Genomic DNA, 26,904 nt, shown 5'->3' on the forward strand with positions numbered 1-26,904 from the left:
TTTGAACAATTAATCAACTTTAATGCATTTTTTTCCAAAATATTTTGTTGATAAAATTCAAAAGGCACCCCGTTTTGAGCCTCCCTCCCTCGGACTGTATAACATTTATCACAAAACAGGCCCACATAACAGTTTTAAAAAATTTTCAGTAGTCTGAGTTGCACTTCGTTTTTGACTAAACATTCCTGAACAGCATTGTGCAGCACTTGAGTGGAGAGAAAAGCCAGTGACTGACAGACAGATTATTTAGTTCCGCTGAAGTGGGCTGAGATCAGGGCACTGCTCCCTCTTGCCTCAACCCCTTGTTAGAGGGAGGAGCGCAGGGAGGGCAGGAGCGGTGGAGGTGCAGCGAAGCTCTTTAAAGAGGCTCAGCGTGGGCAGCGTGGAGCGATGTGACAGAATTAGCCAAGCCCAAGTGAGCAGGGCTGGTAGATCAGCACTGCTGGCAGTCTGCAGGATGCAGAACTGCTGCTCAACACCAGCCAATGATGAACCGATGCTGAGCCAACAGAGACCCAAACCCCCTTATCATAGCATGCTTTTTCTTGGGCCCTAAAGACATGGAAATGGTAGATACAAGGGGGAAAAAGACTTTCAACACATTTTACTTCTGTAATATGACATTTCAAGTAGAGGAAATAAAGTGGGACTTAAATGTACTCCCTGAAAAGTGATTGAATATTGAAAAGGGGGTGTGGTCTCAATGGCAGATGATAATGGGTCTTGGTGATGTCATCAGTTTCAGAGGCGTATTATTGCTATTATTTTTTTTTTTTAATGATTACATATCGATACAAGATTATGAAGACAAACTTATTTGTATGCCAAGTGTATTAAAAAAAATACATTTCTTATAAAGCACAAGCTCCCAAAAGTCAACCCGGAAAGCCAGATCTCATCGAGTCGATTCGTAGTGTCGCCTACCTTTTGAAATGAAACCCTGCAAATAAGTCTTTTTCAAAGTCACTTTCTCTCTGTATCATCGCTCCTGAGGAGACTGAAAGAGAGGCCGGCAGCTGAAAGATATTATGTTTCGCGTGTAGACAACAGATCAAAGCTCATCCCGGTTAGTGAGTGTTTGTGGCTTTGCTTGTGTGTGGTCAAGGAAAGTGAGGGAAACAAAACATTGTGCAGTGCGAGTGTCAGCACTTTGAGTTCAGTGGTGATGCTCGGGAACGTCCGTAGCGCCGGCGAGGGCCTGCTTTGATTTTGTCATTATTATAGGGCCTAGTTTTTTGAGGAGGGCTGGGGGTGGATTCCACTAACTGTCGCTACATGTCCTTAATTCCTGTTGATGTGCAGGCCTTGGGCACAGAGTATGATGAAGTAGACACAGCACCAGTGGAAATTATTGTGTGGCCTCTGAATATCACATTGTAGCTGACTGCTCTGCTGTAGGTGGCATGAATGCCCGGCCGGGCGTATCAGTGTACAGCGCTGCATATCTACCGTGTAACCAAACAACTAATTTGATGTTTTAGATCTCATTATTTAACATAAGGAAGGTTTGTTTCGGTATGAGGTATGCTTTTTTTTGTTCCTTATTAATGCGTTTCTTGCGCTCAAAGGATTTTTGAAGGTGTTTGGTGAGGGAACAAGAAGCGAAAATGTGCTAGATGACTGATTTACAGAACTACTTTTTACTGGCCTGTTATAATCTCTATATGGTATTTCACACATACAGTATGTGAACACTTCATTTTTTTTATTACATTTAAATAAATTATATTACTTTCAAGGAGTTACAATGGTATATAATTTAAATAGTAAGATGGATCTTATTTGTTAAAAATAAATAATAAATATGATATCAATGTATTCAGATGGACATAATAACATTTGCCTTCCAGTGGTATAAGTTTGAGGTGTTACTGTAAGTTTGTCTGACCAATGGCAAATAAAGTTAGGATTTGGAACTTGTTTGGGAAGTTTTTTTGGTGAAGATAAATTTCACACTTTACCTCTAAGCCCAATGAGTCGACTTGTCATTCTGACAAACCCCAACTAATATATTTTGAATATCAATAGTTTTGCACATCCCTGCAACTTTTTTTAACATACAGCATGTTTATGATTAGTGGGAGACAGTGATAAAGTCAGAGAGCGAGAGAGACGGTGCAGGCGCGAGAGAGAGAGAGAGAGATACATCGAGGGGAAAGAAAAAAACAATCTCATCAGGCAAGAGGCCGTTTGCTTAGCAAGAGCTGACAGTCTTTGTGTATGTAAATGAAGAATTTAGACTAATGGAGTTGAACCATTTCTAATTTTGTGATGGCAAGAGGATTTTGATTGAAAGTAATTAAGCAAGCTAGCTGTAAAATTAATTAAAGCAAAAGGAGGGGGGATTTTTATTGGATTGGATAGCGATATAGCTGCTGTCAGGCAGGGGGACAAATGGGGGTGACCTGGATTCTCTGCCCTCCCTCCTCCCACACGAGACTTTTATGTCACTTTAATCTCCTTAGAGCGGCTGGTGTGCATTTGTTCGAAATAATCAAGGAAATATGGTCAGAAATTGTCAGCTTTCAGATCTAATTTACCTGACAGCATCGCGAGCGTGCGTGCACCATCGGTGCGTATGCCTGCGCGCGATGCTTTTGCCGGCACCCCCCTAGCCCCGTGCCTATCCTCGGCTTTGTGGAAAATGCTTTTGACAGTTTTGAGACGTCTTGACTCCTTGTTAAAAAAAAAAGAACTTGGCCAGGTTGAGATGAACCCTTCAGTGTGGCAGTGTATCAAGGTTGGGACTAACTTGCATGTATTAGTACTTAGGGCGTGTGTGATATACAGAGAACTTGTACAAAAAAGTGAAAGTTATTTAGTTTCTGTTTGACTAATGTATTTCAGCCCTGCCCAAAAAACGTTCTAAGGGTCACCTATTTAGATTTTTATTTTTAATAAGTTGTAATAATGTAATTATTATATAATAATAAGTTTTATTTTACCTTTGTATCTCGGTAGATCATAAATATTAGTATTGTCTATGTTTGTCATTATAAAATGTACTCATATTCTTTGTAAGACCAGCTAAGCAGGGTGGTTTCAGCAGCACCCTGAAGAGGCAGTCCTCTTCATTACAGCCCTGGGGGGGGGGGCGGTTTGTGCGGAGGGTGTAAAGCCACTGTAGTGCATTGGGATCCCAGCGAGACAGGGGCACGGACCGGTGCCTCTAACGGGATTAAACACCTCTAAAAAACACTCCCTCATCTTCATCCCCTCCCCCAAGACCCCCATACAGCCCCCTTTATCAATTAATATAATAAAAAGGTGGAACAAAGAGCTTCCCTTCTCTCCGTAATTAAACTTGTCCATCTCTGGAGGACCGCCATCGCAAGGACCCTCCTTAAAACCAGCCCGGATCATCAAATCCCAGCGCTCGACCCCTTCCTGAGTCGCAGATATGGAGGTGAGATAGGAGCAAATGTGCATCCGACACGGTCTTGTAATGGAAAGAGCTCTTTCTCCATATGCCATTACTGTTGAGTGGTGAGTGATATTAACCCCAGCAGTTGCACACTGAATCCCCCTATTACGACATCCTGTTTTCACCGCCACCTTCCGTCACGAGCTCTCAGCTCCTTATCTGTGCTGTCACCATATGTGTGAGCCTGTTAACAAACCTGTATTCAGAATATCAGGCACTTCATATATGGATGTGTGGGGGGGAGAGCGAGTGAACCCAGGTAGACTTGCACATTCGCACCCAGCAGTGCTTTTGATAGAAATTAGTTTCACACAATATGCAAATTCCCGCAATTGAAAAAGGGTCTTTTTAAGTGACAGGTTGATATGTGATTAAACGACAATTAGAGCGCTGGAAATAAGCGACAGCACCGGGTCAAGTGCTGAGCTGAAAGGTAGCAGACTATTGAGGAGACAACCATGGGGGAGGCCAGTAACAGGACCCAAAACAAATTAGCTGCTGAAAGGAAAGGTTGGCACAGCTTGTCAATAAATGTATAAAATTTGAATCAAAGGACAGACATTTTCAGGTAGCGTGTGAGATAAAATTTTTACATTTCTTGGAGTGGGGCTTGCACATGTAAAACCAGAAATCATGATTTTAAGTTCATATACTTTAGGTGGTTGCTATGGTATTCTGAATGGTTGCTAGGGTGGCTCTAGGTGGTCACTGGCCCAAGTCAAACAAGGCCTGCCCTAATTTTTCATCAATGACAAATGTCTTTTCAGACCTGAGTTTCTTTCTTCTGCAGAACTCAAAAGATGATATTTTGGAGAAAGCTGGTAACCGATCAGCATTGGCTCCCATTGACTTCCATTGTATGAACACAAAACCACTGAGACATTTCTCAAAATATCTTCTTTTGTGTTCCACAGAAGAAAGAGTCATACAGAATTGTTTTTGATCCTTTAGGCATATCCACATACTGTAAGTAGACCCCAACCCAAACCTTCCTCAATTAATAGTGCCCATTATCGTTTTTCTTTCTGGTTTGGCCTTAAATGTCCCCTCCTACCATTCCTGTCTTCCCCCATGGTGGGACTGCAATGGAAAGATTGCCTTTCTCTCTAAAGAGGGACATGAAAGGGCCGTGGCCTGTCCTGGCAGCAGATGGCCGTGGCCTCTAATCCCCTTTGATGCTGTGCTGGGCAGTTGCTCCTGAACATCTCCTGCAAAGCCATGAAAACTTGAGCTTCTTTTCCTCTAACTGACCCCAATTGTCAAGGAGCTGGCAGCTGTCAGACTTGGTTAGCTGTGCTTTAACTGTGAGACTGAAGGGCACAGGTTGCTCAGTCACTCTCTCTCTCTCTCTCTCTGGCTTCCTGTTTTCTGTCTGTCATTTTCTGTAGTTCAGTAGTTTTTCTCTTAACATTGTCCTAAAGAACATAACAATTGGACAATTATGTGTATAATTAGAATTTTATCACATGCTTATGTTTTAGAGTTGTGTAGAGCTTTACAGAGGTTTTCATTTGACAGAGATGTGTTACACGTAACTCTTGTTCTCCTGAAGAAAGTGCATCTGTCTGAGAGGCTCCCATGGTGGTAGTAGGTTCACTAATGGAATTTTTAAAGTATTAAGAGACTTTTCTCTCAACCATTTCCTCATTCGCAGTGAAAAACCATAAGTGAGCACATAAACTTCAAGGCTCGACCGTCAACACCACAATCATTTGTATAGTGGTGTGTGATAAAATGATGGGTTTCGATCAACTCGAACGGCTAGAACGAGGAGAAAGGAACGTTTTGCCTGCTTCATGACTTCACCAATGTAGCGCTTACGAACAGAGTTGTACTAAATGGCTTTGATTAAATTAAAATCGCTCACCCGAATGTTGGTGTGTGTTTTGCCACTGTTATCACCTCCTTTTCTTATTAATTCGAAACTGTAAATAGAATCGGGACTGAACTTTAGCGTAACCCCTGTCTTCTAGCCTCCCTTGCAGCCAGCTCTCTTTTAATTAGAGGGAAACTATGAAAAAAACATTCAAATGGTTCAGTTGCCTGATACTTTTCTCAGGCGCTCATGTTAGCATGTCTCCAAAAAAAGCTTCTCGCCATTCGTGAATGTTTCGGGAACATTTGCCGTAATCGTTCTTTAGATTTTAAGCATGGTGCAAATTTGCTTGTGCCTGATCTCGAACAGATAGGCTTGATGCTGAGTCGGGTGACTATTTCAAGATTGAAATGCGATTGTTTTAATACTTTAATCCACCCGTCCTTGGCATTCAGGATTTTGAAGAACTCTGCTGGTAATTTCAATGTCCTCCATTTGAACCACCGTCTCATTCTGACCTCCTCAGCTGATCCCTGTCTCTCCTCCAGTCTTTTGACGTCACAGTTTTAACGTGTCAAAACGACAATTTATCACCCGACTGACCTAGTTAAACAATGTCAAGTGAGTGAACCTGTCAGAATCTACTAAATCCACAGCCCCAATACAAATATTTCTTCTTAATTAAGTGTGTCCCACTTGTGTTCTCCTACACACAAAATCATTACATAGCAGCGATTTGACTACTTGGCACAAAATGTATCACTCTTGACTGCATGTTAATCTGTTAGGGCCTGGTTGTCAAACGAGAACGGGGGACACCAGCGGTGACGGTTTCCCCGTGCTCTGATAGCCCCCTAAGGGACAGTTAACCCTCACATTTCCCCCGTCTGGCTGGGTGGACATTGGCATTGAGAAGGGTTGGGGGGTGGCCGGTCACAGATAAGGGGCTGAGGGTGATTGTAATGCTTGTTGATGGTCTCAGAGATCCTTTATTTGTGATGGACCCTCATTAAGTGCAGATCTCAACAGCAGGCTGGCACATTAGGATGGAGAGGAAGTTCAAGCTTGGGAGAGTGCATTAGAGACACCCTCCTTTTGTCCTCGCTCTTTTCCTGATCTAATGTACTTTGCAAGGAATTGAAAACAGGGGTCAATAATGATGCATTTTAATTATTAACCTGGGTCCAACCTAATTGTGCTTTTTAAAGCTGATGTTTTATTGCTCTGTTAGTCTGGACCTCTATCGTGCATAACCCCTCTCTATTTCACTGGGCTGTAGTGCCATGTTGTTCTTCCTTTTTTACACTTGTTAAGATGTTTCATATGGTCCTGAAAACCTTGAAATATCATGGAAAATAAGTAAATCTGAGTAATTTAATGTTCTACAGTCAAATCTTTGAAGACAAATACTTAGCATTTGTGGTACCCGATTTTTATGCTTTATAATATTTAATTGGCTAGAAATTGGCAAAAATAATTTTCTATAGTACGTCCAAATCCAGTAACTATAATTGACAGAGATGTAGGAACTCTTTACATCACTTTGACCCCTGTGTGTTGTGTATGAGAGAGAGAGAGAGAGAGAGAGAGAGAGAGAGCTTATTTGCACAAGTGCGTCACACACAGGCAACAGATCATTTTAATTAGAAGATGCATTGATTGACATGATGGCTCTGGGCGAAGAGACGGAAATTTAACAAATACTCTGGTCATGGTGACCTCATTACAGACAAACAGAAAGCATTTTTCTTTTATGGAATCAGTCACGTTTCAGACAGCTAAACAATCATCCCCAGCGATCCAATTGTTAAAAAAAAGAACAATATAATTCTTTATTAATATTGGAATATTCTTTTTTATTATAAACAGCGGGTGATCCTCACGTCTTTAAAACAAATAAAGGCGGATGTGCCGTCTGATATCTCTCCGTATTGATAAACGCCGTTGTGAGCGTCAAGTCAAGCAGAAACGCCTTTTCAGTAGGAAGTTGTAGTTTATGATCAGTCCAGTGTAAACAAATTGCTGCTGGTGGCTGGACTCAGACGCAGCCTATTATTCAGTGTGGGAATGTTTGGTTTGAAACACAAGCGTGTTATTGTTGCCACACTGATAAGAGAGGGGAGCCGAGCCGCTGGGGTGGCAAAAATTAAAATGGCTTTCAAAACTACCACGCTTCCAACCCACAGCCGATGGGGAAAAGACTTCCTATCAGTGCCTGTCATTTCCTTAACATCAAGTGGTTTTAACACAGTGTTTACAGCTTATTAATGTAACGTTTAAAAACTGGATCAATGCGGCCTGTGCACCGCCGCGCTCATTCGGCAGTAGCTGGAGCTGTCAAGTGACTTGTACACCTACAATTGTACAGTACACCGAACTGCACTTTTGTGGCGTCACGGCTCAGATCTGCCGCTGCTGTGTGGGAGCTAAAGCGAACTGTGTAATTACTGTCTCTGAATTCATATAGTGATACATAAAATAGTATTTAGCCAGTCTCCTGGGCTGCTGTCCGTGCTGATCGCATGGGGAGAAATGTGTTTGTATAATAGACAGTATGGGTTGTGACTTTGGCACCTTCTTTGTTTTCTGCTTAGCTAATTATAAAAGAAAAGCATTTTTTACATTTGCAAAAAAGTGCGGTAAGGTAGCATGTTTTGGGGCATGTACCATTATTCTGTGGTGTAGTATGATGGTGTCCAAAAATAGCTTTTATTTTTGCATATATATATTTTTTTATTTATATTATTTATTTTGATTACATTTTTTCATTTACATTATAATTGACAAAAGTATCCATTTGTCTGATTACAAAACGTTACATTTCAGATATGTAACTTTCTTTCATTTGACATCATCAGTTTACCCCCACAATCCTGTTTATGTTTTTAAACTGTAATTTTACTTTTCATAAACAGGAAAGCACATGTCAAAAAGGGTATAAAGTTGATTTGAAAAGAAGGCATTAGGCGTAACAGAAACATACTCTAAACGTCCTTCATTTTTTCCTACACCCCCCTTGCTCCTCCTCTACTCAAACACACCCACGCACAAATAAACATAAAAAGCTAATTTGTTAGCTACCTCATTTCAGGGGCCCGGGCGCAGGATATTGTGTACGAAAAGTAATGCTTTGTCAAATGTTGACACGTGTCGCAAACACGGAGCCTTTAGCAGAGCATTTATAAAGAGCGCAGGCGGCCAGGACTGTCAGCTCACGAGGTGTAGAAGAGCGCCTCTGGAATGAGATTAGCCTGCTGCTCAGCTTCTGCGCTCCTGAGTCTAATTGGAGATGTGAGTCTACATATACTCATACATAGACTGAAAACATACTGAAGTACACTGCAACTTTACCTTCAAATACTGCAGCAAAACACGTTTTCTTGAAATTTAAGAAATGTTTAAACAACACTTTCGAGAATGTATAGCAGAATGTCTTTTTTGTACATACAAAGTGCCTGGTCTGTTAAAAAGCACAAAGCTGTCACATGGATTCTGAAGATTTACAGTATATGATGCATATAATACGTAACACATAGACTTTTATGGTGATTTTGTTTTTTCCCTTTTGTGGGTTTGACAGTCCCTGGTCACCATCCACTTACATTGTACAGTATGGAAAAGAACAGCTTGTACATTTTTCTGATTTTTTTTATTTTCCACTTGACAGGAAGTCGTATGGGTTTCAGAAAATATGAGGACATGATGACAAACTTTTCATTTATGGAGCCCCAAATTTCACATTTAAAATAATGGCACAGCTGTTATGCACTGTACATAATGTAACTGTGTGACAAAACTTACATTATATAGTGGATTAGAATGTCCGTTTTAGACCCAGGACTGTTTGTAGAGTGGATGACAGATAGTGTTGGTCCACACACCTGCCTGTGCCTCCCCCCACACACACATGCAAACACATGAGCGTTTGCCTCCCCAATGACGCCCGTCTGCCACGTGTATGTGCGTACCGCTGAGGTGTGGACTCCTGTCAGGACCTCTTATTATTTCCCAACAATCTCTCTCACCTTGGACATGCCCCTTTTCATCCATCCATCCATCTATCTATCCATCCTTGGCTCTTTCCCTCTAGGGGGGTGGGTGGGGCGTCAATGGCACGATGTCCTGTGCAAAAATAAATAATGAACATAAAATTGGGAAACAAAGCGCTGGTGCCCCTTAATACGCAAACACCTCCAATATGCTGATGTTTTTCTTTTGTACATTGTGTTTTCTAAATTGCCTTTGACTGCGTGAATCAGTAATGAAAGTTTATGTCCTTGCAGAAAGGAAGGACAGCCACTCTGATTCGGTTAGGCCCGAGACCATCTTCCCATGCTGGCTTCTGCATGACTTTTTTTAATACCCCGGCTTATGAATAAATGAAGCCCGGGTGCAGTTTTTTTTTTCCATATTTGTGTAAATTGCTTTAAAAGCATTTTATCATGTCTTAAAAAAGTGCAATTGATCTCAAGTGCTCGGCGCACCGGACAGCTGTGTATTTTGTTAATGGCCACTTTGCTCCTAGTGGCTTATTAAAAAATTTATATATAAATGCTAAAATTGCATAAATTATTTAAACACAAAGTAAGCATTTTTTGTTTTGGTCTGGGGGGCATTGAAGAGAAGATTGAGTTTATCATAGCATCCCCTGATATTGAGTCATATGCCTGCTCGAATGCATATATTTCTCGGAGACGAAGGCGCGCAGGCAGACACGCGCTCACACGCAGGGGCGCAAAAAAGTATATATTTTTTGATGACTTAGTTTCAGCAACCGTGGAATGTCACCCATATCCTGGTTGATTGTACTTTCGAGTTTTATGATGTTTTTCATTGATTTGTTTCCCTGGCGCAGCTGCCGACCTCTATTGAGGGACGAACGTAATCAGCACTGACGCAAATTAGATGGTTATTCGTTTCGAAAATTGACAGAAAAACAATAAAAAAGATGAAATGCTCCCAAATCAATAGATATAATGAAATTCAAATAATCCGAGAGATGAGGTCTCCATGGCAACTGATAATGTGGAAAAGAAAACAATTTAATAAAGGACAGCCACGCTTTGAAAACAGATTGGGGGGTAGCTATATAGCGGTGGTGGGGGGGGGTGCAGGAGCGAGCGAGAGAGAGAGAGAGAGAGAGAGAGAGAGAAAATAGGAGGGCGGATGTTTGTGGTGGCTGAACAGGCAGGTCCATCGCTTGTTTCCTATGTGTGAAGGATCTGTGTCTATTCCAAGGACGGCGGAATAATTAGAAAGGCTTTCATGCCAGAAAGTGCAGATTCAGGTTTTAATACACAAAATTATTTCAGGGGCAGTGAATCGGAAAGCCATTTGTTGGTGACCTTCCTGAGGGGCCCCCTGGTACAGGGCAAGATGGAGGCAGTGTGGCAGCACAAGTTGAGTTATGGCATATTTGTGTTTTTATAGTGGCTGAGGGAATGATGGGGGGGAGGGCAGGGGCTGTCAGAGAGAGAGAGAGAGAGAGAGAGAGAGAGAGAGAGAGAGAGAGAGACGTGCCGTGCTGTGGGGCTGGGATGGGGGCAGAGTGTGTGTGTGTGTTGCTGTAGGGTCGGGGCTGCTGATGCTAGAAAGAAAGAGAGAAGGAAAGACTTGCAGATCTGGCTGTATTTACAGATCAGTTGTCAGAAAAGCCATTTAGAGAGAACGCGTACGTCCCAGCGCAATGACAGCACGAGTGCCTGTTTAAAAGAAAAAGCCAGGAAAACAGACACTGTCGGTGAGTGCGGGTGTCGGGCTCTGAGGTCGTGGACTAAGTTAGTGTATTTATAAGTACTTAACACATATATGATCTGACCTTTGCTTGTTGGATAAATAAAGATACGCATTGAAGTAATAGGGGGCACATTGTCACTTTTTCCAGTAAAGAATTGCATTTATTATTAGTCAGTTTTACAATAAACAATTCTTTACGCAAGTAATGTAGTTCATTATCTTAACAGTAGGATGTCTGCGGTTGCCAAGCAACATGGCGATTGCGACATTAATATAAAACGTGTGATCACAGGTGTGCATTTATTGTCGTTTTAAAACAGCTTTTCATTTTAAATCTTTAGTAAGACGTCAATACCATCATACCATCCGCACATAAATGTGCTAGCCCTGTGATAAAGTGACAGAAACTTGTTAAACCGGTCTCAGTCTGCGCTCTTATTTTTACTGTTTGTTTAATATTTCTCAAACGCTCTCAGTTTGCTTTTGTTCTGATGTTTATAATAGTTGGTCCAGGATGACATGTCCGGCCCTTTTTATCTTTAAGCCTCCTCCAGCTTAAGACTATTATATCCTGTTAGATTGGCTAGAGAACCAAAGTTTGCTTTCTTTAACACACAAACCCGAGGAGCATTCAGCACGCCTGGTAAATTTAACAGCATCGGACATGTTAACATATTCAGCAGGTCAACGCTTCTCCGTTGATCAATCAATCCATGCATGAATGAATTAAGAGGCAACGCACAGCACCTCTCCTTCACAAGACGGGTACGAGTATCGCACACACACAGCTACACGGCTCTCATTTGAGTCCAGCAGAAGGTCCCCGCTCTCATTCCACATTATTTCCCTTGTTCCGTCGACACACCTCGAATTTAAAGAATGATTGTTTTTTAGCTCACCCTTGAAACCTTCCACTTACCATTATGTGCAGTTTGAGGCTGTCCGGCCCACGATATTAATTTGAGGCTCTGTCTCAAATTCTTTTGTAAGAGTGACTCGTCTTGGAGAGAGGGAGGAAGGGCGGTCATCTGACGTGACACGGGGTCTGGGTGGGCAACGGCCCCTGCATTAATACTGCGATGTGAAAAGTGCTCCACAAGTAAGAGCAAAACTTGAAATTCCCCACTGAAGAATAGCTCGGCGCCGTCAAATCTGGCGGACTTGTGTCAATTACTGTAAGATTCTATTTTGGCCTTCCTACTTGTTTTAAAGTATAACTTTATTTTGTCTTTACAAATCTAAAAGAGTTTAATGAGAACATTTGTGCACCGCTATTGTGAAAATACTGACTGTATTCAAGAAGATTTCCTTTCTGCCATTGGCCCCACCCCAAACTTAAACCAAGGTAACAAACTGGGAAATAAATACGCACTTCAGCTTTAAAGGTGAAAGCGCGGCGTCTGGGTTCGGCGGAGTGAGAGAGGAATGTGTGGCACATTATTAGTGTCAGCTGCAGGCAGTCTCTCTATATTTCTTACTCCCTCTCTCCGCTTCTCACTTAACAGCCTGAGCTCGCTGTGACTTCCAGGAGCACAGCTGACCGGTCTGGCTTCCTCCGCTCGCTCAGTCTCGTATCACAGAAGATCGGCTTAAGTGGCCCTTTTTCTCTCGCCCCATCTCTCCCGGGCCTGTTTTTCCACAGTGGCTGTGGGGAGCAGAGGGTGTTGAAGGACCCCTACTGGTAAAGTGGGTAAACACGCACAGCCCTGACATCTGTGCTGCGAGAGAGCGAGAGAGAGAGAGAGAGAGAGAGAGAGAGAGAGAGAGGAGAAGGGTAGAGAGAGAGGGCGAGTGCAGCCCAGCCGTAAAGGCGCACAGGGAGAGTAGAGAAAAATGCCTTGCTTTGTGGAGAGAATTCCTCCAAAGCAGCAGGGAGAGGTGAGGCAGGGAGAGAAGGGCTGTCTCCTGCCAGGTAAGACCCGCGCCACACACACACGCACGCACGCACGCACACACAGTGAAAGAGATGCTGGTGGCTTGAGCATGCTGTGGATTGGGTGGGCATATGGGTGTACAGTGACAAAGGCACTCATTACTTTCACTGTGTGTTTTGATCAAGTAACACCTCACATGAGATGATGACTGAATGGAAATATGAGAATGTTGTTTTTGCATGCATTGTGTGATAATGCACTTTTTTATTTTTTTTAATTACTGTATTCATTTTAATTGTTTGCGTGTTAAAACTTTGAAAACAAGAATAGTGAATTGTATTCATTTGAATTGTTTGTGAGTTAAAACTTTAAAAACAAGAATTGTCCATTGTGTTTGTTCAGCTTTTAGAAATTCAAGAAAAAAACGTTTTTTTTGTTCATTTATTTAGACATTAAAATATGCATAAAAAGCGTGCATGTTTCAAAACACACTTTTTTGCATCTTTAATAAATTGATTGTAATCTTAATCTAAAAAAAACTTAAATTACATTTTTTTAAAAGACCAGCTTTACACTGCTTTCGCTCCACAGGTGTGAATATGCTGTCAAGTAAAAAAAAGGAGAGAATATTTTATTATTCTTAAACGAGTCATATGTTTAGTCTCGTGTAATTTCTGTTTATATTGGATGTGGATTAGTCAGTGTGTACTTTTTCTCGTAAGTTGCTGTTCTTAATTACTAGCAAGGCCTCAGCCTGTGATTGCACAGAATGTCTCAGCCACATGACAAGTGGTATTATTTGCCCAGCTAAGCGAGTGACTGTCGGTATTGAGCGAGCTCTCGTACGCTTGTTTAGATACAGCTGTTCTGAAGAATCTCTGTCAACTGGAGGATTTTCCACAGAGCTTCTGTTTGGAAGATGTGCCTGCGTTCAATTAGATCTTCCCTTTTTGTTAAATAAATACAGCGTCTGGAAATATAAACACACGTTCGGCGCACCGTTCGCCGTATCGGGCCTGGTGCAGGCCTGTAAAGTGAAACCGTCCGAGTTGAGGGGAGAGGGAGGAAAGTTTGTCCATTTTCACCCTCCTGTTGATTTGTGTCTATAGCTGATGGAATTGAGCCCCGAGTGAAAGGTGAGGTCACAATTGAATTTGGCTCGCGTTTCCGTGGTGATCTGGTAGCGGTCCCCGCGTCCCAGCGGATTGGCTTGTTTGTTTGCGCGATAGCGCGTGTGTGTTTCCGTGCATAAACACGGGCATGGGAGATTTTACTGAGTAGATATTTCCCTTCTGTTTTCACTCTGAGCTGGGCGAGATTGATGACTGAATTGTTGAGTACATGTTAACAGTAACTGCTGATTTATTGATATACTTAGAGTAAGTGAGGGTGCACCAAGAAAAAGATATAGGCCTCTTAAGTTAATGTAGAAATAGAGCCTTTTTAAGTAATACTTGTGATTGCTGGGTGGTGGTGGGGGGGATCTAGCGAGAGATGTGTGGGCGTTTGGCCAGTGGAGAGGTGTATTTTAACTTGCTATGGAGGAAATACATTTTAGAGACTGAGGAGTGTGTATATCTCAGGCCTTGACATGGTGCAAATCTTTAGAGTTATCAAAACAAGTTTAGCTTCAAACAGGTATTACTTTTAAATCCCATTAAAGCATCATGTCATTTTAGAAGAATGAGCTACTTTATTCTTTATTCCATTACACATCCATCCTCCTGGGATATTCAGCTGCAATTTAAAGATTCATACCCCCCCCGAATGTGATATTCTGCCGTCTCTCTGTCTCAACATATGGACAGAACTTTACCTTGGGGGGAAAAAAAACAGGTCTTGTTTTCTTAACTACCTTTTAGACTGAGTGAAATGTTTCTTCAGTTTGCACAGGGATGACTTTATTTCTTAGCAGGGATTTAAACCCATAAATACAGTCGGCCGTAATTCATTCTCAAACTCTCACGCTAACTAAACTCATATTGCAGAGAGAGCTTTGTTTGTCTTTGTTTCACTTCAATTAGATCTGTCACGTCGACAGCTGCCTCTCAGATCTCTTACTCGCAGGTTTGAAGTAGGGAAACCCTCCTCAGAGTCAGTTTTCTTCAAGCACGCTTAGATGGATTGAGTTTTGCTCCCAGCGGTGGAAACTGTTCATGTCCAAACTCTCAAAATGATGACTTCAAAGTAATTTAACCACCAGCCACATGATCATCTAGTCCAGTGGTTCTCAAACTTTATCGTTGTAAGGCCCCCTTTGTGTTAAGTGCATCGCTTTGCGGCCCCCCATATAAAGACGTATAATCTTAAACTTAGAATTTTAATTAAACCAAAAACATTCAGTTATACAATGCTGGAACCTCAATCCTTTTGGTTGGTGGTGTCATTTTTCGGATGTTTGATTGCATAAAATCTATGATCAATTTCTATATTTCATAAAATGCCACAAAATCTGTGGCCCCCCTGGATCCATCTTGGGGCCACGGCCCCCAGTTTGAGAACCACTGATCTAGTCACATCGTTATATATATAAATCTGAACGTATTGAGATTTTCATAACAAAACAATTTTGACAGAATTTCGTGACCATGCTTAGTGACTCTGAATCTCTTGCTAAAAAGTTCACTTTCTCCCAACGGCAAAACCTCATGACCTTTCGCTATTACACCGGATCTGAAAGTTCTAACACAGACACCATCAAGCTTTCAAAGCAGAAGATTTGAGGAAGACTTATGTTGGAGAGGGTGTTGCGCAGAGCCGGGTGGGATGAATGTGCAATTGCGGAGCGCAATCCCAGCTCAGTTCTGGGGTGGAGGAGACAGAATCTCTCTCAGGGCCTCTGATCGGCTGTGATCCGCCTGCTGTTACCTTCTGTTCTCCAGCGTTAGTCCCAGCGGCTGCTCAGAACTGACACGCACAGCTCCTCGTCGGGCTTGAAGCCCTCTGATGTCCCACCCTCCCCTCCGTACCACTTTCTTCTGGCGCTTTGCATTTTGTTGTATTTGTATTAAAGCCCAACGCTGAGATGCATAACTTGCCAAGCGGTGGTAGTTTGCTCTCTCTTCTCTGTGTTCTTACCGTCCTTCCCTTTCTCCGTTTGATCTCGCTATCATCTCCTGTCTGTTTGCCACCTGAGATGCTTTTTAGGACGACGCATGGAAAAATGTAAAACGGCGGGCCATCGATTCTGATGTAGACTGTAAAGAAGATGAAAACAGAAATGGTTTAAATAAAAGACCATCGAGAGGCATTGTACTGTAGGTAAACATTATTCAAGACAGTGGTTGGACAGCCCAAGCCCTCCACATGCCCAGTGTTAATATTAGTTTGGTTGAAGACAGTCAAAGCTGATCAGTGGGGAGAGCAGCTCCGTACGCCTCAGGCCGTGCCAGACTCTGCTTTTGGCTCTCGCTTTAGAGGATTGATGTCTGGAAGTCAGTGGGGGCCCCACTGTACCTTTATTACTCATCAGCTGGGTACCAAACTAATTTGATAAAGCGCCACTTAATACACCGAACACACACAGGTTCTGTGATCGTGGCTGGCACGGCATCAAGTGTGTCAGGACGCTCGGCAACAGACGGCCACGTCATTGCGAAACGGAGAGGGAGGGCCATACGTGGCACAGGTGGACATAATCATTATTTTTTGCTGTGTTTATAGATGGGTACAGTAGGTGGAAAAAGAAACGAGAAGTTATGTGTACCGTAAATGTGTCCGAAAAGGAATTATGAAAAAAACAAACAACGAAGATTAATCTAAATCTTCTATATATAAATATTAATAATATGAAATAATATTTTATTAACAGTTTGTTTTCTAAATGTTTGCTTTGTCACATGGACATATGTATGGTATATTTGTCAACTACCCATATAAAAAAATGTGAAATTGTTAACTGTTACTTCTGCACATAAAAGCATATAAAAAATCGACCATATAAAAAATGTCATTAGCTTGTGTTTTTGCTCTTAGTTACTTACCTGCTTGAAACAATATTGTATCTCTCATGACAAAGCATTAATATACAGCACATTCAAATACAGTAAAATGATTGATAAAGACGATAGATGGAAGATAAACCTGTATACTGTAACAGTATGAGCGACTGAAACAAAGACAGAGAGAGGAAGAGGTTGGTTTGATAATTACTAACTCTTTACTCAGGCAGTGAGCTGCAGTCTATGTGTGTGTAGGCCCTGGTGCTCTGATAATGAAGGGTTACTGCTGCACATCTGACAGCGTTAATCTCACCATCGTCCTCGCCCGGTATTTACCCTGCTGGGGAGAGAGCGGCAAGCCCACCTGACAACATAGTTTACCCACAGATAGACACCGAAGGCTCACACACACACACACACTGCACCGGGATCAGTTTCCACAGCCTGTCCTCATCTCAAACACGACTCTGAAACTGAGAAAATGAAGGCAAACATGCGGGAAAAGACGTTTTTCTGTCTTTTCTCTTTCATCTCTTCTTCCTCGCATTTGAAGTTTGTGAAGTACTGTTTAAGCATTACAGAGGTGCAGACTGAGGAATATGAATATGCATAGCGCCATATGGTTGCACTTGCTCTGGGACGAGGTGTGTCCAGAAGGTAGGAGCATCTTAATGCATTATTCTCCCCTCATATGATCCGGCTCGTATTGCTGCGGCACACGGGCCGATTTAGGCTTTTGAACGATTAGCAGTGAGTACCAGAGAGAGAGCGGTGATTGTGTTTTTTAAAGGTTCAAATGCAAAATCCCTGACACAGGCGTGATTAAAAGCGATATTTCTGACACATTAGGATGCACACAGGAAGTAACCTTCTCCAAAGCCTTCATTATTAGATGCATGACAAACCTGAATATTTATAAAATACGCTTTAATAATTGATAACAGCAATCTGCCACGGTAATTCATCAGATTTGCACTTCAACAGAGTATCCGTTTTCATTTTAAAATAATAATAAGTGGAATACTAATGTAGGTGAAATGCAAAATTGCAACCTGCGTTGCGGCACAAGCTCTGGGCGCATTTGTGCCTTTTTTAGCGCGCTGGAAAAACAACGGTGCGTTAATGACACTGCCCTCACCGCCCGTTTGGAAAGCGTTATCAATGTCTGTGATCATTTGTGCGCTGCTCGTTTTGTTGTGCAGTGAGCTGTTGTGCTGTTTACTTGTGTAGCTTCCGTTTGAGGTTACATCACATCTAAAAAATCAGGAAACCAGGCTGTTTTAGAGTAGAATATACAAGGTGCTGATGTGGTTTTATCAAAAGCACATTCTTTGTTTGAGTCAGTGTGCAATGCTTCCTTTTGTGTTCTTCGACCAAAATAGCACACACACATACAACTTTTGTAGAGATGCTTTCTACTATCTCATGATGATTTAGAAAAAGCAGCCGCAGCTTTTTCTTGAGACTATCCGGTTTGTTTTTTGCTTCTTTCTTTTTTCTTTTCTTTTTACATCAGGTTGAAATGTTTTATATTTTGAACTTACAAAGTTTGCAAGTTCCTGCTGAAAAGGCTAAAAGTACACGCCATTCTTATATTTGTAGGAGTTTAAAAAGTCATGCACGCTAGAAACATCAACATGAAATAAATATACTTTATCCTGCAAGTCGGTTAGATGCACACTACCAGTCGACTACCAGTTTGACTCACTTTTTATAACTATTTTTTCTACATATTTTAAATAATCGCAAAGTCATGACTGTACATAAATATACTGTAGTAAGTATAGGAGAATATAAAAAAAATAAAAGTAAAGTATTTAAGCAGTACTTGTTCTTTACTGTCTTACCCAACTCATTCATTAAAGTAAAAGTAAAGTAAAATACAACTTTGTTTTGTAAAGAATTGATTTATTTAATTGGTCTTTAAAACTATCTCCAAGCATTTATGCACAATTTCAGCTATATTATGACAGGTGACATTTCCATCTTGTTAAATGGCCTCACTTCACTAAATGAAGCATATTTTGTTGTAGGACAGATGGATCTTTATATCTTCAGGTACCTGAACTTGGAGAAGTTTAGGGAACACCTGCAAATTGTTCCTCTGTGCATAAAATGGAATAAATAAAATGTCAGAGTCTGTGAAGCAGAGCAAATGTTTTAATGGTGGTCAGGGATCGAAGCTGTCAGCGGCGCTTCCTGTCTGGAAATGTAGTTTTTTGACTTAATGTCACCTCTATTCCTCGTTCGAGGGAGAATCTAGAGGGGGGGATCTAGATGTGTGATAAAACGCACGCAGAAATTGCTTCAAAAACATGAAATGTCTCTGAGCTCTTTAAAACAAATTTAAAGGCCAACCTTGAAAATCAATTTAACAAAAAAGTATAAAACCACACTTTTAAACTCCCCACCCTGTTCGACCAATGACAAACCGTCTGTCAAACTGCCTTACCCAAGGCGCTTTGCTGCACGGTTTATTAATTATTTTTTTTACAGCAAAGTGTCTTAAAGGCTGTCAAAATGTCTTAAGCCTCTTGTTAAAGAAGTGCCACAACTCATTTCTCTTTAATGAAATTCATATGCTGGCGAGAGGGGGCATGTCTAAACATCTAAACAGGTTGCTTTTTAGGTTTCACACTGAGGTTATCTGAGAGGGCTTCACTTGATTGACGTTATCTAGCTTGACAGCGCTTCATATCAAGGTTAACCTGACGTCGCAAGGCCCAAGAGAAAGAGAGAGGGGTGGAGATGGAGGAAAAGTCAGACCTCGTCCAGGTCTTGCTCCTCTCCGCTGCTCTTCAGCTCTCACACGGCAGGTGGAGGTTTCTGCGCTCTTAATTGATAACTAATCGAGCAGCGTGTGCTGTGTTTCCCCTGGAGGACGGCCCTAATGTTGGCTTGGCTTACTCAGCAGAGCGGCTCCGGAACCACTAAATTAAATATATCCCTGCAGATAATGACTCTGAGTGACAGACTCCGGTCCGGGTGGCTCGGGCGGCCACCGACCTCTCTCGTCTTGCCCTCGCGTTCCTTACAGCGCTCCTCTTCTGTGGCTGTTTGCTTCCCCCGTGCCCGGCGCTAACCACAGCTCCTCGTGACAAAAATACATCTCAAGCAGTTAATCTGCGCAGATACAGCTGAAGTGCTCTTCAGTGGTGACGGGGGCCACCGGGAGCTCTGCCTCACTTCCTGTCAAATTCTTCTCCTGCCACAGGTACGCACAACTGCCCTCAAACATAGCAGCGCTGTCAATTAACCCCGTCTGCCGGGACCTCCTCAATCAAACTTTTATCAAACAGGTAGTCGTAGCTTTAGTACTATTCACTGACTGTCTGAAGTATACTGGACTTAAAGTGATAGTTCGCCCTGTCGTTTGCCCTGTCATTTCTGTCATCATTTACTCACCCTTTTTTCGTATCAAACCTGTATGACTTTCTTTCTTTTGCAGAACAGAAAAGAAGATATTTTGATGAATGTTGGCAACCGAACAACGACGAGGCTCCTCCACTTGCACTGGTTTTCTGTCCATACAATAGAAGTGAATGGGTGCCAGCACTGTTCGGTTACCAACATTCTTCAAAAGATCTTCTTTTGAAAGAAAGTCATACCGGTTTGAAATGACAAGAGGATGAGTAGATGAAAATGTTTTTTTTTTTGTTTGTTTGTTTTTGTTTTTGGTGAAATATCCCTTTAAAACAGGAAAGATCTGATATCATTAGCTTGCTTAAAGTGGCCGTAACTCAGACAGTTTCTGCATATCTCGTGTTAATTTTGAGTACTTACAGAATAGTATCGCACCCTTCAAATATCCGTAGAGTCTTTAGTTTGATCACATTTATAATAAACAGATATAGCTGTAGGATTATTTGTGACCCTGGATCACAAAACCAGTCTTAAGTAGCACGGGAACATTTTTAGTAAAAGACAAAAATACATTGTGTGGGTCAAAATTATTGATTTTTCTTTTATGCCAAAAATCATTAGGATATTAAGTAAAGATCATGTTCCATGAAGATATTTTGTAAATTTCCTACCTTAAATATTTAAAAACTTTATTTTTGTGAGTGGATGGCCTGCCACAGTGCCCCTGATTAACAACTTCAAAGGCGATTTTCTCAATATTTTGATTTTTTTGCGCTCTCAGATTCCTGAGTTTTAAACGGTTGTATCTCAGTCAGATATTGTCCTATTCTAACAACTCATACATCTATAGAACGTTTATTTATTCAGCTTCCAGATTATGTAAAAATCTCAATTTCGAAAAATTGACCCGTAAGACTGGTTTTGTTGTCCAGGGTCACATTTCTGAAAATATACGACGCGTGCGGTGCATGAGAAGACAGCATGTTTAACATTGTAAAGAAGTCAGAATGCACGAAACACCGTTGCACATCCCCTTTAACAAAAGGTACACTGGTTGCTTTTTTAACAGTAAGCCAAAGGTTGTGTTTACAAGGTACCAGTAAATGTCAGGTTGGACAATAAAATTCAGATCAAGTTTAATTTAAGACCTTTAGTAACAAGCAATAAGATATCCACAAATTGAAGTCAATGTTAAATTGCTTATTAGTTATAGACAGACATATTTTCTGTGTTTTCAATCACAGGGATATTTTATTTTCATTTATTTAAATTATTTAAGATTTATAACGGTTATTTTATAAAAACTAACTCAGTTTACATGTCAGTGTCTAAATGGTCATTTCTTGTCTGCATTGTTGACGAGACCTTTAACACCCATTTAGGAAAAGATCCGACTACGTGAGACCACCCAACAGGTGATGAGATTTTGTCATGTTTTATTTTTAAACCTGTTCACACAAATCAGATGTTATTGTACAATAGGCCTGCTGCAACAATTGATGGTTGGATTCAGGCCATGTCTCCACAGCGAACTGGTCGAAACATGGTGCCAGCCGTGAAAGATACTTCCTGTACAATTTTAACAAGTATGATTGTTGATCACGGCACGTGCGGAGCCATTCGTATCACCTCACCAGATGAAGGCTTTGCTTCTGTTAGAACAGCTCTCGGGTGAAACTTTTCTTTTCCATTGACTCAGTGTGTCCTCAGGGGACATCTTAAATGCTTTGTCTTATAATTAGACATCAGGGATGTATTTGTTCTCCGAAAAAAGGGTTGTGCCTAACTGTACCTTAAACAAAATATTTCCTTTTCCGTCTGTGTGTATAAAAATGCATCTGCATTTTTTCCATTGTCCTCTGTGACAAGTATGTGCGTGCCTTTTTTTCTGCACCGCCTGTTTGTTACCTGCAACGGGATGTAACAGAATTATTTTATGTGGCAGAAGGTTCCAGTCTGCTGGAAGAGAGCGAGTCCAAGTAGGTCCTTCAAGGTCAACACAAAGACAGCATGCAACATGCAAGGTCACATCCCAGACTAAAAGCAATAAGTTCTTTATTGATGGGGAAAAAACACACTGCAAGCTAGCAGATGTGCAACCGACTGATTAATAATAAAACAGATTTGAGCGAGTATGTATGTGTGTGTGCGTGCATGTTTATGCCCTCTGCATTCATATTTTGAGACATTTGCCTCTCCGAAAACTTTAAAGTCAGAAACAAAAAAACTCTTAAGCATAATTGTTTTGTCCGGATGTCTCCTCCACTAAAAAATTGATCCATGCATAGGAATCTGAAAAATCCATTAGAGTCCATCAGAGAAAAAAGGACAGAATGATGGAGTGTGTATGAGTATGTGCAGTTTATAAAACCCCATCATACTTTTGCCATTATTGCAAATGTCAGCTGACGTTATTTTCGGCTTCTTAATGCAACAGACTTGCTTTTAAACTTCAAACAGATACCTAAGCAGTGTCATATTACGTCTCTAAGACCAAAAGCAAAACTATTAAAATAAGTACCTCTGAGCATTGATTCCCAGCCAGAGGTACTTAAGATTTTGATAGCTAAGATTTAAGGAAACAAAATAATGCGTGTAATATGTGCGAGTTATACTGTATATATCAGTGTAAATGTTTTTAAGAATAAATATGTATGCCTGTTTAATATGTAAATTATTTGTATTAAAATACAAATAATACAAATATTTTTTATTAATAATATTTATATTTTTTTGTCTTTTTTAACGGGGATACACAAGCAAACAAATTGTTCTGTAGTAATTTTAAAGCACTTTTTTAACCAGCTCTACCAGTTTATTTTTCGTTTTTATTGCCATATTTACCCTCATTTACACTGCAAAACCCAAACCTGGCGAACCTGCCCCGTGAGCTCAACAAGCCTGTTTCAAACCTCAAATAAACAAAGAAAATTCCATCTTTTCAGCCTGTAATCGTCTTTCTGGGAACATCCCCTTATAGATATTTCTCTCTATTCTCCACACCGGCCTCTCTTTCCGTCTCTTCCCACTTTAAACAGCAGTCGGGAATGGCATTGTTTTTAATCATCAGAACTCAGAAATTATTATTATCGCCTCTGACGCGGCAATTAAAACTTCAGGTCAGAGGCACAACGAGCGGTGATCAGCAGCGAAGCTGAGAAGTTTTAATTAGACGATCAGAACCATTAATGCACAAAAAAAGGTGTGCGCTGGGAAATTAACGTGAACGTCTTAATCAGGGTTACCGACTCCGAAGAGGAGTCAAGTGAACAGAGAGCAAAAAACAAATCATTTCCGCACCACTGGGACAAAACTCAATTAAATATGCATGCAGAAAATGGAAATTTGGAGCATCAGCACAGACCGCTGAAAAAAATACTGCAAATTCTGTAGACGGGGGTCGCGGACCTGCTTATTGTTATTCTTGTGTAATAAAACCAAAAGAGAGGCCAGATGCTGGGGGGCGAGGGTGTGCAGAGAACGGGGCTGTCGCTGACTTTCCGCTCCCCTTCCCTCGGAGTGATGGGGGAAACAAACTCCTTCCTGCAAGCCGTAAATTAGCAAAATAAAAACAGAGGGATTATTTCAGCATGTGCTTGTGTGTGTCCGAGCATTTGTAGGTGAGCGAGTGCGCACGTTGGGCTTTAGCTCAACACCTGGAACGTAAAGTGTTCCATACCGGGTCACTTAATCTGCCAAAACACAAAGCATTTTAATTTCAGAATAAAGCCTAAATGGTCCGACAGGACAATAATAAAAATCCAATTTTCTACAAGTTACATTTAGAAAAGCTCTGTATTATCATCTGATTTTTTACATTTGAACTATATGATGAGCTAGAAGTAAAACTGATGCCAAGATCTCCCAAGCGATCCAGATCCCAAAAGAGATGCAGTGAGCCCCTTGTTGTCTTAGCATTAGTCAACATGATTTTAGTCAGATTTACATACTGCAAGGACTCAAAAGAGCAAACATCTGAACAATCGTTGAAAGAGATGCCAGGTGTATGTCATATCCTTGCTTTACTATGCATACTCTTCCTGTCAGAGAGGAGAGAGAGAGAGAGAGAGAGAGAGAGAGAGAGAGAGAGAGAGAGAGAGAACAGGACACGCCAATCTAAGCAGTCATTAACAGGCACTTCCTCACTCTGGTGGGCTGATTGCAGTCAACGCACGTTCACACAAATAATGCACTTCCAACGGCATTATTAGGATTTGAAACACCACTTGATTGGGCATGATATCATTCCGGCACATAAACAGACGCTCCACATTAAACAAGACACGGAGAGCCGCCTTCGAGGGAGCTTCTCTGTCATGTCCGGCGTCCTCCACCTCGGGGTTCTGAAATGAAACAGGGCCTGTGATGCCTTTGATGTGCAGGCAGATAAAAAGGAAAACCTCTCGCGCTCTTATTGTCCAATGTGTTTAGAATAGTTTCTTGGCTTTTTCGCGACGCTTTTCACCATGTATGGTAAAAGCATTACGGCGGTTTCAGCTCTGTGCTGTTTCCAGTAAAAATATTGTCAGCGTTATAATAAACAGGTCCTCTGAAAGGAAAACAAGTGCTTTTTATGATCGTCCCCGGCGTTCGTTCAGGGTTAAGCAGAATAATGCTGGCACTGAAAAATGTTCAGATACATCAAATCGTTGAGGTTTGCTGCTGTTACACCTATTTTCTTAACATGAGCGTCTTGCCCCGGAGTGGTGGGGGGGCTCCCAGAGGAGTGGCTGTTCTTTTTTATCCGTGTCGCTACTGATTTTATCACACTACACGCTATCGTGGACACAAATGACCTGGAGTAAACAGCAGCGTTACCATAGCGATCCCCATTGTCGACCAGTGCAGGCATATCTATTGCAGGAAGCGCATTTAATGCAGCAGCTTGTAACTGCTGTACCGTGATCTTTTGAGCTCAGGAGCGTCTCATTAGCGCCGTGATCCCCTCTCATTTAAAACATCAGATCTCAGCTGTGGACGGTGAAAATCAATTTTTTATTAATTTACTCAACCTCAAGCCTTTTAAAGATGATATTTATGAAAGTATGCCATCTTTACAATTGAAGTTAATGGAACTCAAAACGTTGAGGCATAAAAGCACATTAAAGTAAACCATGTAAGTGTAGCAAATTAATAAGTGATGATGGGTTTATGTAAAAAGACGGTTTTACCGGACACATGCGCCTGGCCCGAATTTAACTTCCTGTTTGTGTTATAATATAACAATTTATATTAATATTAATATTTTATTGTCTATTCATTGTATTAAATTAAATTTTAACTACTCAACAGGTATTGATTCTTTGTGGAGGTCTACCGGACGTTTGGGCTATAACGTTTTGTTTATGTTGTTGCCGCTAAAAGAAACGTCTATAAATATTCACTTCCGGTGAACTGTCCAACACACGTTCACACTCTGTCACGCAAAACAAACTTGATCATTTTCAGGTGAACTATTTCTTTAAAGGTTTGTGTATATAAACACAGAAAAACGAATATATTCTATACCAGACCACATGATTACAATACTATCATTCTTACAGTTTGTTTCACATGGCTGATCTTTATAAAGTTACTGTAGGTAACAGGCGAATGATGTTTTATTTACTGGCCAAAGCCAATTTTTGCACGCATTTGGAGCTTTGTAAGTGTTCATTTCGGTCACTGACTGTTGAACATGGGGTGTTAGGGAAAACGCACATAAATTGTGGGTAATGGAAAGAGATCGCTTCTCAGGGGTCATTTCCTACAAGGAAAAGCTAGATTGCAATGCAAAGGAAATCAGTAGTTAAAGAATGAAATACTGAGCAGTGTAAACAGTAAATGACCTTTACTGTTACGCCCAAATGACCTCAATCTTCCTTTGGAGGTGTTCTGAAAAAATACTTCAGAATTTATGTTTCCACTTCCTAATAGTTTTAGCAGCTGATATTTTTCTCCTCTTTAAAATTGCCGTCCTCAACCGGGTGACCTCTTCAACCCGGCCTCGCAATTGTCTGAGGTAAAAACGTACACTTGTGATGCGTATAGGTTGGAGCTGTGCAGCGTGCATAATTCCTCAGCTCATTGTTTCAGGGAGGAAGTGTTGAGGGTAAATACAGTAACTGAGAAAGCATGTGCAGGGGCTGCAGGGTGCACTTGATGTCACCGGTTAACCTTGAGCTCCACTTGACTGTGTGAGAAAAATACATTTCCAAGGCTCATTACACAGAAAAGACGATAATACCACAATACTATAACTGCAAACAATGCAAAACGTGGGCCAGTTTGCACTGAATTTGCACCGAGCAGACAAACAGCTTTTGCATTGACAGCTTCATAGGATGGTTAGAAATAGCTCATCTCAACGCAGCGTCTAACTATCAGCTAAAGCGTTCAACAGACCGTTATACATCCTGCAGGTTTCCTATTTTTTATTTACTGCATGATAAACATTACGATTACTAACGTTACGAGCGCGCTTGATTTTAAGCCTGGAAAACCTATTAAAAGTGAACTTTGCTAAATCTTTGAATCAGATTTGTGGAGAAAGGGCGACTTCGCAGCGGGAGAATTCTGCCCTTAAATAGGCATCTCTGAATATGGACGAACCCAGAACAGCTGCGGGGACGTGGGGTGGGACATGACACTGGGTTGATCTTAAAGATAGCACATTGGGGTGAAATAGCACACGAGAAGGCCCACACAGAATCATATTTGTTTTATTTTGCTTTCATGTATCAATACGAATCAACCCTCGTCTCCATTAAA

At 41.3% G+C, this 26,904-nt stretch overlaps 1 protein-coding gene across 6 annotated transcripts in view; it reads left to right on the plus strand.

The window, feature by feature from the left end:
- Positions 1-26,904, plus strand: part of casz1 (castor zinc finger 1) — a 75,779-nt gene that overhangs the window by 14,333 nt on the left and 34,542 nt on the right. For 2 of the 6 annotated variants that reach the window (XM_057363312.1, XM_057363313.1), the window contains exon 1: positions 12,625-12,888. The exons of 1 other annotated variant lie outside the window; for it this stretch is intronic. In XM_057363312.1, the coding sequence (XP_057219295.1) occupies positions 12,810-12,888 (79 nt within the window). In that variant the 5' untranslated portion in view covers positions 12,625-12,809. Of the gene's footprint in view, positions 1-12,623; positions 12,889-26,904 lie in introns of those variants that run through there. 3 more of the 6 variants (XM_057363316.1, XM_057363317.1, XM_057363315.1) reach the window with 2 other exon arrangements.

The sequence above is a fragment of the Triplophysa rosa genome, linkage group LG21, assembly GCF_024868665.1.
Source record: "Triplophysa rosa linkage group LG21, Trosa_1v2, whole genome shotgun sequence".
Lineage (NCBI taxonomy): Eukaryota > Metazoa > Chordata > Actinopteri > Cypriniformes > Nemacheilidae > Triplophysa > Triplophysa rosa.